We start from the raw sequence: 11,592 nt of genomic DNA on the forward strand, positions 1-11,592 counted from the left end.
AAGCTGTTTTTTCTTATTATAAAAAGAAAATAATTGTCTCTTCTTGTTGGTCCATAGCTCTTCAGAAAGCGGGTGAAAATTGCAGAGAAGATTCTAAACCAAGAGGACCTGTTGTACATTCAGGGCTCTAACTCAAATTTTGTGAGTGATGAGGAAAGTGACGAGGAAAAAACTGGATTTAATTTTTCCTCACCAAAGTGGCGCTCCACAAGGCTAACCAGACTGATGGCACAATGCCAAAAAGCGTTGGACGAAAACAGAAAAAAGGGTATAGAGCCAAGGTCAACTCACACAAGACAATCAGCTGGTTTTACGGCAAGGAACCCACCACCTGTGAACTCTTCTGCCAACTATCTGGCAGAAGAGTGGGTCATGGAGTCTTAAAAAAAAAATAGGTGCATGTTTGTGTTGTGTTGTGTGCATATTTATGCAGTGTTGTGTGTTTTTCTTTTAATAAAATAATTTGAGTGAAAGCTGCTTTTCTGTCACCTTTATTTTGTGCATTCTTTTTGAGATAACTGGAACCTTGAAATATCCTGACATCAGGTATGATGAGTATACTGACTTCAGAAAGCAAGATGACCTGAGTGAAATCTGGTGATATCCTGACATCAGATATGATAGGTACCCTGGCCTCAGAAATCAAGATGACCTGAGTGAAATCTGGTGATATCCTGACATCAGATATGAAGGGTATCCTGGCCTCAGAAATCAAGATGACTTGAGTGAAATCTAGTGATATCCTGACATCAGATATGATGGGTATATTGGCCTCAGAAATCAAGATGACCTGAGTGAAATCTGGTGATATCCTGACATTAGATACCCTTAGTGTTGGGATATGGCCTGAATCTGACATTTTGCCGCATCTCATATTCGGAGTGAATCTCAACTCCAGATTCTATCAGAATAATTGTGTCCCATACCCGGAGTGGATATGCCAAGGACGTGAACTCAGGAACTGTCATGGTCGGAGTGTATCCACCTTGGATATCACCAGCTATGGGTTATGTTTGAAGATATCCAAAGAAAAATCTCTCCGGATTCTGGGGGTTTTTGCGCAGTGTCTAGACCTTAAAACTAGGGCCGGGAATCGATTAAAAGAAATTAACTAATTAATCACAAACTGGAAAAAATTAATCACGATTAATCAGTATTATTATTATTTTTTTAGTCTCAGTATTTGCCAACCACTTATTGTCTGCGAATATTCACAATATGAAATCACACACGAAATTCTACATTTAGAACATCCATCCATCCATCCATTTTCTTGACCGCTTCTTCCCTTTTGGGGTCGCGGGGGTGCCGGAGCCTATCCCGGCTACTGAAGGGCGAAGGCGGGGTACACCCTGGACAGGTCGCCAGTCTGTCGCAGGGCCTCAATCACACACACATCCACACCTAGGGGCAATTTAGAGTCACCAATGAACCTATGAAGCATGTTTTTGGATGGTGGGAGGAAGCCGGAGTCCCCGGTGAAAACCCACGCATGCACGGGGAGAACATGCAAACTCCACACAGAAAGGTCCCAGCCGGGATTCGAACCGGGGCCTTCTCGCTGTGAGGCAAGAGCGCTAACCACTGCGCCACCGTGCAGCCCATTTAGAACATTTATTTTTAATTACATTTATTTTTAATTTCTGCCGTCAGATTAGTATTGATATAACTTGTGCTTAAAAGATCCCAGATGCTGATGCTCAGAATAGCTGCCTTCCCCTGCTTTAATAATGTTCTACAGACATGCTTCACATTAATGCTCATAACAGCATGTCCCACAGATCACTGTCAGAAGAGCTCACTTGACCATCACTCACTGCTCCCTTTGAGCAATCTAAAAAAAATTAAAACCTTTTGGCTTTTGCTCCAACCTGAACAGTTCTGTGACTTCACAAAACATTCTGCTGAATCACAGATTCCACTCATTTCTTACCTGAACTCAACCAGGATGGATCTGATGTTTTAAATGGGAATGAGGCTGTGAGAAGCTCTGAAATAACAGGCCTGTTTGAGTTTACAGACGCCTCGCCTGGATTGTCGGCAAGACCAGGCGGCTGCATGCGACTGAGATGAAGGCAAATGCTGAGCTGCAGTGACACTGAACGAGAACAGGAAGTTGAGGCTGTTGTCGTGTGGTTGTAGTTTTTAATGAAAAGCAACAATGACAGAAATCCCAGTGTTCCTCTTGCTGGAGGAAATTGACTTTGAGGACCCGGCTTCATTACAAGATCTAGCAATTCAAAGGAGAAGGTATAGTTGATGACAATAAGCTACAGTATTATGTCTTTATGATCGAGACCTCTGCTGTGCCTCCACGAACCATCTCATGGTAACTGAGTGGAAAAGCTCAGGCAAAACCAGCAAATCTCAGAGCACCAGTGGTCCCCAGAAGTTAACAGCCAATCACTAATTATTTCCTTAGTGTGAAATAAAGCAATAGATGCAATTATCAAATACCTCCCAGGATGAAAATGATTAGCTTAGTAATTGACACCACTGAAATAGTCTTAGTGTCATATCCAGTTAATTCCACAAGTTCTTCCTTTCCTGAAACAGCTGAAGTTTGTGTGTTTTAATTCATGTTGTGGTAAATGTTGATGGTTTGAAACAACCAGCACACATTCACTGGAATTTGTTGGAGGTCAAGCTTAAGGTCACTCAAAAGCTAGGAGTTCAGGTGTACCAGTAAATGAACTACACAAGACACGTTATGTTTTATCTATTTTTATTAACTTCTTTCAGTTCCTCTAGTATCTTTTCTTGTTGATTTGACATTGTTTTCAATTGTTTAAGGATTCCATACACTGACGTCAACATTTTCCTCTGATACGCCGCTTGTCTTTTTTCCTGCAGCCAACAACGTTTTTTCAAATCAGGGTACACCGTTGCTTTCCGTGCCACCGTCCTCTGCTCAGCATGGCGTTCGTATGTCTCTTCAAGGTCTTCAGACTTCTTTCTTTTGGAACACACGGCACGTGCTGGGTGCTGCAGGAGTGCGGTGGAGGGACCCGGCTGGGGTGAGGTAGAGGGCTCCAGCTTAGGTGTGATGGAGGGCTCCAGTTTGGGTGAGGTGGAAGGCTCCAGCTTAAGTGTGATGGAGGGCTCCAGTTTGGGTGAGGTGGAGGGCTCCATCTTGGGTGTGATGGAGGGCTCCAGCTTGGGTGTGATGGAGGGCTCCAGCTTGGGTGTGATGGAGGGCTCTGGCTGGGCCAGCTGGAGTGTGGTGGAGGGGGCTAGCTGTATCCACCCCATCAGTGGAGTGGATATAACAGTCCCCACTTGAACACTTCCCACTCCCAACTCGCCAAATATTTTATCTATTTTCTGAAATAAAATGTAAAGTTATTAGTGCCCATTTTCATTATTGCTTTTTCATTTACTGTCCTAGATTTAGAGCTGTCAAATGGAAATAAAATTTGAATTCAACAACACTGATGTAGTCTAGTGATAATTGAAAATGCAACACTTACCATATAGTATTCCCATGAGATTTTTGTGTCCCCTGTTGATGTCAAGCGGGCCTTGTTCCGTTTATATGTGGTCAGTAGATTACCTACTTTTTTTCTAATTTTGTCAAGTGTGAATGGATAGCCTTTTTTGTGGAAGTTTTGTTCCAATTTTTTGTAAAACAAATGTTTGTTTGTGTTATATAAATTAATGTGTGTGTGGCAAAGATCCAGAAGATATAGTGTTGTTTTGTGTGTAAATTCTGCAAAAGTGATAGTAGTTAGACACATGATTATTACATATTGGCATTTTCCAATAAATTTCCATACCTGAGTGACTTTCAGATGGGACTGGGGAGGCGGGAGGTTTAACGCTGGGTGGTTGGATGTAGGCAGTCATTTGGGGCAGCTGGCTGCTGATGCAAACCTCATCCTCGGGTTCCAGTTTTCCTGAGTAGAAGCACATATCAAAAAAAGATTCCAATGGAGAAATTCTGGTTGGAACAATGAATTCAAGGCTGCACACTCTAATCTGTTGCATTGGGTCTTTGGCAAAGTTGTGATCTGTGATTGATAAAACCCGTATTTACCCATCCCATCTTTCAGGTATTTAAATAAATACACGTAAAGGACAATATTCACCTTACCAGAATGTATTTTTTCTGGTGTTTGCCTTGTCACACGCATCATGACTTTTCCCATTGTATCTACCAAATAGAAAATGATATCTACCTTGAGTAAGTACTCTTGATTTAAAATGGTCTTTATTTATCTTTCCTCTACTTACATATCACATGTGTAAGGGGTTTTATAGGGCAGCTGGATAAAAAAAACATGATCAAATAATTGATAGTCAATTTCTTATGATGAACTGATTTAGCTTTGAATTATTTCCTGCAGCAAATGTACAAAATGACATATATTTTGAAAACTAATACATTAAAAACTATTAAGTTAATGGAGAACTGACACAAACAAATCAATCTCAGTTTATAATGGACTTTGAGTGTTGGTAAAGAGATCTTAGTAATGCCAGTATATCAAATGCAACAATGAAATATCTTTTTAAAATATCATTTAATGGTGATCCATCAGATGAAGTAATTTATGAAGTTCAAATGTTTTTTTAGTACAAGTTGATTCCTAATATTCATGTTTGACTGTTATTTATTTATTTTTACAAGTTCCAGATCAGCACAGGCGGTGACTGCACTAACAGGACACCGTTTCCCACAATGCATTTAGTTTCTGTAGTTACTGCAGGCAGGCCAGGCCATAGACTGTATATAAGAATATGGGCCAGGCACAATCCCCGCTGCACTCGCCTGAGTAGGCGCCTTGCACCCGCCCCTTTCTCCCGACATTTTACCCAAGAAAACTACCCAACATGCACTGCGATCAAGCAACGCGGCTGCACTCGCCCGAGTGATCTCAAAGGCGCCTAATGTACTATGGGGGAGAGGCAGTCCTGAGATTAAATCATTAATGCCGCTGCTGCTGCTGCATATGCTTAAAACGATTATTGCTTTAAAAATCAAGAACATGATATATATTTTTTGGCATTTTTAAAATATAAACAAAACAACTTTAAAAATGGAATGCTTTCAAATTACTAGAGGAATCCTGATTTTAGCTATTAATTCGTGTTTTAAATGTAATCATCTGCAGGTGGAAACATGAATTAAAAAAAAGTTAACTTAAATGACAGACTAGAGTCTCACTCTACCGAAAAAAACTGCCGCTGCTGATGGCGCGGTTAAGTTAACCGCGCTACAAACACAACATCGGGAAATAGTAAATATCCTTAGTTATAAACGATCTTTGTTACCACAAGGATCTCCGTGACGTTTCCCATTTAAAGAATGAAGAGACATCGACGAAATGAAGAGCAGCTCTCTACGGTTTGATTCCATTGATTCCCTGAGTCCAAGCATTCATCCAGCCTCCATACCTGCTGTGTTTGTGCTTCTCTTCCAGCTGCTATCTAGCAGTCTGCGCTGAGGGTCCCTCTCGTCCTCGTACTGGATGATGGTTTTTTCAATCTGTCTGAATATTTCTTCAGCAGCTGCAGTTAGTCGCTCGCTGATAAACTCTCTCAGAGCCTGGATTGAAGACATCGATGCTGCAGCTGCACCTGTAATAAGCGGATAATCCACAGCACAGCGGTCTTCAGGATAAAAAATGCTAAAATAAACTAAGCTAAGCTAATTTCCGCTTGACACAAACAACTTCCGGTATAACTTTGGCTTTGTGTTTGAGGTAACTTGCGCCTCGCCTGGATCGTCGGCGAGACCACGTTGCTGCAGGCGGGGGCGGGGAAAGGGAGGGAGAGGGCGCCTGAGATGGAGGCGGACGCTGAGCTGCTGCGAGACCATAGACTGTATATAAGAATAACTGGACAAAGCAAGCCCCCCTACTTCCGTGTTCCATATAGGAAGTACCACTGGGTTGCAAAAAGGCCAAAGTCCCATTGACTTACATTGAGAAACAGACAGTTATTTCTCAGTCATTTTATATATCAGAATAATCATTCTTCCTCTTCTGCTTTCTGATTAACTTCTTTTTTCTAATCCTATTTTTTTTTAAGATTTTTTTCCATCATCACAAGTTATTAGAGTTATAAATTGACCAATCAGATGGCTCAATAAGCGTTTGTGGGTCTGACGTTGAACGTCTGGGGGGGTTTGATTGACAGATGACGGGTAGCCAATGGGAGCAGACTTCATCAATGGGTCCGTGAAGACCTTTTAACACCTTCTTTACAATTCAACAATGTACCAATCATTGTCCTACTGTTGTTTTCCTCAATGGAATGTACCGATACAGCAGTTTAAAACAACAAGAGACCCATGCTGTCGACATTTTTAGATGCAGATTTACTCTGTAGAAATAGATTTCACTCTGAGGTTATGTGCTTTGGACTTTTTTGTTTGTTTAACATTGTTTTTTCTTTTTTTTTCACTGTTTTGATTGTAGCTTATAAATGATAAGTTGCGTATATGCGCATAAAATCACCAAACAAAGTTTCATCTTCGCCTCACTTTTCCAGCTTCCACCTGATTTAGACGCAGCCGTCTGAGGAGCGCGAGACAAACTTGAAAGGGTCTGGTCGTATTTTCAAACAGAAAAAAGGTCCAGCTGTTCACTTGTTAGGATGGTTATTTATTTTAAATACTGCTGAACGCGCTTCTCACGTGCATCTGATCAGACTGTAACGGGGCAGCGCATGTGAAGTAACGCTGCAGCTCACGCGAGGGGGGCACGTGCCGTTCTGCAGCGGCGTCACCCAAATGTTCCTTTTATCTCGACAAAAAAGGAATAAATGTAAGTAAATCCAAAAGGACCGCTGACAGAATCAAATGTTGGAATGGTTCTCCCTCAAAGACTTGAACAATGACTTGTACGATTCTCTCGAGCAGCCGTTATTAAAGTAGAAGCTGTTTACAAAGCAGCGGCCTACTTTCGCGAGGAGAGGAGGTAATGCATTTCCAACGGGGGACCTCATTGCTCGCTCAGTCCATTATTTTTACAGTCTATGTGCAAGACTGACCAGAACAGGAAGTCCGGTTGTCCTTCAAGTTTTGTTGAATTTTTATACGCCTCAACCCCTCAGTATCATCTGTGCTATTATATATTTGACAAAATTTTAATATCTATCAGGGGAAAACAGATTTATTTATTCATTTAGCCATTTAAGTCAAAAATGGGAGAATAAACCCTCTATAGATGAAACATCTTCAGTGCATAATCAAATTCATACAAGAATGAAAAAAAACAAAGCAATTTGGACAGGATAGATGACATACAACACTCATACACATCCATGAACAACACACTGGCTCACAATATATAACTGTTCATAGCAAAATGCAGACGAAAAATGGCCACTGCGTTGATTTGATGTCCCACAGAAATATATAAAATTGAAATAAAATTATCTTTCAAAGGCAACAATAAAACATACAATCACAGGTGATTTGTGATCTCTGTATTTAAGAGTCTCTTTTGCAAATGTCTGACTGATGCTTAATTGGCCTTAAAATCTAAATGATAATCAATCCGAAAAAAAAGTTTTAAGTAAAATAATTTGTTATTATAAATTAATCTAAGTGATGTTGATTTTCATTACCACAACAATTTATATAAATATAAATCCTATTTTTTCATGAGTGATTCACTACTTTCCAGAAGAGTCACAAAATACACAGATTTTCTTTATTTAGCACCAATCGTTTCCTATCAGACCCACAACAATTGTCAAGACACCACATTTAGCCCCGAATAGTGCGTCCGTAATTCTTGATTTGTGCGTAACTTTGGATTTCTGCATGTGTAATTCTTGATTTGTAACAAAAAGAACAAAAATGATGAATTTCCAAAAAATACCATTTAGACATGCACAAATTAAAATTACAACAACTTGAAAATAACTATATGCTCAAATCTTTAAAAATTACACTCAAAACCCTTGTTACGCACACACAAAACCACATTTATGCACAAATCTGAGGTTAGACTCTTCATTTCTTCAAGATTCATCCGTGTGTGATATGTTTAAATGAAGTGTGGTCAGGAGCCTGGTGGAATCGTACATACTGCGCTTCAACTGTTTGTGAATGAGTTGAAAACAGTTCGACTTGTCTGACTGTTCTGTTGGATTTCCAACACTCATGTATTTCTCATAACTGAAGGCATATTAACATGCTGTTAAACAGTACATAAATATTGTCCTTCAACATGACCATATCACTTTGGAAGACAGCTCTACTGACCTGACCAAGATGGCGCCCTCGTGTGCGGCCTGCCATCTGTCAGCTCTGCTCCTAGTTTTGATTGTTTGTTTTTTACTGTTTTTATCAGCTGACACCCTGTATCTGCTCCCTTCGTTTATGATCACCAAGCTCTATTACAATTTTAGCATTACCAGAATTTTATTTTCAAACAGACTGTTAAATGTGAAGCTCCATATTCGCCACTGCTCTTCTCTGGCATACCTGTTTACCTGCGTCACATCCTGCCCGGCTGTCAGCGGGAAAAGCGTCAGAGGAGACGGGGAAAGTAGAGTGGAGTTCTGCTGAGGACTAAGGCCCTTGGGAGATTTTCTGAACAGAACCATTCTGCTTCCTTGCACTGGATCCTGTCAGTATTTCCTGGAGCAGCTGCCTTCTCTCTTCATTGGTGTCAGTTCTCTAAATGTAGCATGGAGCTCAGGAATCTCCTTCCACTGAGTTGGACCTAGTTGGGTCAGGTGTTAGTGAGATCAGCCCTCATCCATGTCAGATCCCATGCAAGAAAAAGTTTATCCTAAATGACTTTTTCCCTTCCCGGGAGCCAGATTTCATGTTCCTGATGGAGACGTGGCTTCAGGATGGACTTCATGCTGTTCTCTGAACTTCTCCTAGCTGGCTGTGGATTCCTTAACTCTCCTCAAGCTGCAGGTAGAGGTGGAGGTGTTGTTGTGGTCTTTCAATCATACTTCTCCTGTCGACAGCTTCCAGCGGGCACTTTCTCCGGCTTCGAGGTTCAGCTCGTGGAAATTAAATGTGAGTCCCCAGTTCTTTGTGTGGTGATCTAGAGGCCGCCCAAGTTCAGAATCAGAAGCAGCTTTATTGCCAAGTATGATTTTACACATGTGAAGAATTTGTCTTGGTGATGATAGTGCATACATCAATAAATAAAAACACAATTAAGTAAGAGAAGAAAATGAAATATTACAGCATATATATATATATATATATATATATATATATATATATATATACACAATGTGTAACTGTAGTAAAAAGCACAACATTAAAAAACAAAATGGCAAAAAGCTACATGCTGAAAAAGTGTTGGTGAAAACTGTTTTCTGTTGCTAATGTGGCGCATGTTGTAGATCTGTCAATGTGATAATAGACTGAGAGTCAGAGCAGGGTAGGGAGGAGTGTCCTGAGGTTCCGGAACTTATTGATAAGGTTGACAGCAGATGGAAAAAACTGTGCTTGTGGCGTGAGGTTCTGGTCGTGATAGACCGCAACCTCCTGCCAGAGGGGAGTGGCTCAAAGAGTCCATGTCCAGCGTGGGAGGGGTCAGCCACAATTTTTCCTGGAGGCCTCAGGGTCCTGGAGGTGTAAAGGTCGTGAAAAGATGAGAGATTACAGCCAATCACGTTCTCTGCCGACCGAATTACCTGCTGCAGCCTGCCCCTGTCTTTGGCAGCAGCATACCAGTTGGTGATGGAGGCGGTGAGGATGCACTCAATGATGGCTGTGTAGAAGTGCACCATCATTGCCTTTGGCAGATTGAATTTCTGCTGCTGCCTCAGGAAGAACATCCCCTGCTGTGCTTTCCTGATGAGGGAGCTGATGTTCAGCTTCCACTTGAGGTCTTGGGAGATGATAGTTCCCAGGAAGCGAAAGGACTCAACAGTGGCAATAGTGGAGTCACAGTTCAGCTGGGAAAGCTTCTCCTGAAGCAGAGACGGGATGATGGTATTGAAAGAAGAGCTGAAATCCACAAACGGGATCCTGGCGTAGGTTCCTGCCGAGTCCAGATGCTGGAGGATGAAGTGAAGGCCCAGATTGACGGCGTCGTCTACAGACCTGTTGGCTCTGTAGGCGAACTGCAGGGGATCCAGAACAGAGTCTGTGATGGTTTGAGGTGTGAGAGCACGAGGCGTTCAAAGGTATTCATGACCACAGAGGTCAGGGCGACAGGTCTGAAGTCATTCAGTCCTGAGGTCCTTGGCTTCTTGGGGACAGGGATGATGGTTGAAGACTTAAAGCTGGCTGGCACATGACAGGTCTCCAGTGAGGTGTTAAAAATGTCTGTGAAGACTGCCGACAGCTGATCAACACAGTGTCTCAAGGAAGATGGGGAGACAGCACGCGTTCCGACTGCTTTCCGGGGGTTCTTGTCTCTTGAAGAGTTTGTTGACGTCCCTCTCATGGATGGAAAGAGTTGTCGTGGGGGGTATGTTACGGTGGGTATTGATGGAGGTGACTGGACCTGGAGCTGATGGGAGGTGTGCTGGCAGGACTGTCCCTTTGTCTTTCAAAGTGGCAGTAGAACTCGTAAATTCAATAAGAACTTTCCTTAGGACTTTGCAACCTTATTGTTGGAGATCATTTTAAAGTATGATTGATTTTTAATTGTTGGGATTTTAATATTCATGTGTGTTGTGGAAACAAGCCACTAAGGAAAGACCTTCTGGACTTGATCAGGTCTTTTAACCTGCAGCTAACTACAGCAGGTTAAAAGAGCTGAGCAGCACAACACATAAGAAAGGACACATCCTGGAACTGCTTTTAACTCTGGGTTTAGATGGAAATGTAAGATTAAATGCTTTTAATGGTTCCGAGGACTTGGCTTGTGACCAGGGGAAACGGAGACTTCTAATTTGCTGGTCCCAAACTCTGGAATGTGCTCCCCCTTTCTGTGAGGTCAAACAGATCTGTCAGTGAGCTTTAGTCACTTTCAAAAACGTATCTTTTTAACCAAGCTTTTAATTCCAGTGAGCTCTCTCCAGGTGACCGAACTTCTCACCATATCTCTAAGGGAGTGCCCAGCCACCCTCCAGAGAAAACTAATTTCAGCCACTTATAGTCAGGATCTTGTTATTTCGGCTATAACCCAGAGCTCATAACCATAGGTGAGTAGTGGAATGAAAACCGACCCTGTAGATTGAGAGTTTTGCGTTCTAGCTCAGCTCTCTTTTCAGCAAAATGGACCAGTGCAGCTAATGCATAACGACAGATGCAGCTCCAATCCGCCTGTTGATCTCAAACTCCGGTTGATAAAGATATTTAAACTCCTCCACCTGAGGCAGGTGCACTCCACCCACCCAGAGAGGGCAAACTACCTTTCTCTGGTCGGGAACCATGACCTCAGATTTAGTGATGCTGACCCTCATCCCAGCCGCTTCACACTCGGCTGCAAACTGCTCCAATACATGCTGGTTCGATTAAGCCAAGAGAAACAACCAAACAACCAAATTATGATGCTGTTAACTAAATTGGTTTCAAGTTTTCAAGTAGTTTTATATCAACTATATTTGCCCTTCACACTTTATGTAAAGATATATCTACAGCTGAATGTTGCAGCAGCTTATCAGGGGAGATCTAGCTGAACCGTATTAAAAGTAAACTTCTGCTCACAGTTTTTT

The 11,592-nt window shown here is 41.9% G+C and overlaps 2 protein-coding genes across 3 annotated transcripts in view; one reads left to right on the forward strand and one right to left on the reverse strand.

Moving 5' to 3' along the window:
• Positions 1-2,708: 2,708 nt before the first annotated feature.
• LOC118599885 lies at positions 2,709-5,929 on the reverse strand. 2 transcript variants are annotated; one of them, XM_036216168.1, is made up of 4 exons: positions 5,398-5,929; positions 3,777-3,896; positions 3,471-3,709; positions 2,709-3,324 (listed from the first exon to the last, which is right to left on the reverse strand). In XM_036216168.1, the coding sequence occupies exons 1-4, from the start codon at positions 5,561-5,563 to the stop codon at positions 2,716-2,718; spliced, it is 1,134 nt and encodes a 377-aa protein (XP_036072061.1). In that variant the 5' UTR covers positions 5,564-5,929; the 3' UTR covers positions 2,709-2,715. The 2 variants fall into 2 exon arrangements, with proteins under 2 accessions (XP_036072061.1, XP_036072062.1); XM_036216169.1 differs by having other exon boundaries at positions 5,275-5,400.
• A 4,449-nt stretch (positions 5,930-10,378) lies between these two features.
• Positions 10,379-11,592, forward strand: part of LOC112138330 — a 7,778-nt gene continuing 6,564 nt past the window's right edge. Inside the window, exon 1 of the mRNA XM_036216273.1 lies at positions 10,379-10,400. Within this exon, the coding sequence (XP_036072166.1) occupies positions 10,379-10,400 (22 nt within the window). The remainder of the gene's footprint in view (positions 10,401-11,592) is intronic.

This window comes from Oryzias melastigma, linkage group LG17, assembly GCF_002922805.2.
Source record: "Oryzias melastigma strain HK-1 linkage group LG17, ASM292280v2, whole genome shotgun sequence".
NCBI classification, from domain to species: Eukaryota; Metazoa; Chordata; class Actinopteri; order Beloniformes; family Adrianichthyidae; genus Oryzias; species Oryzias melastigma.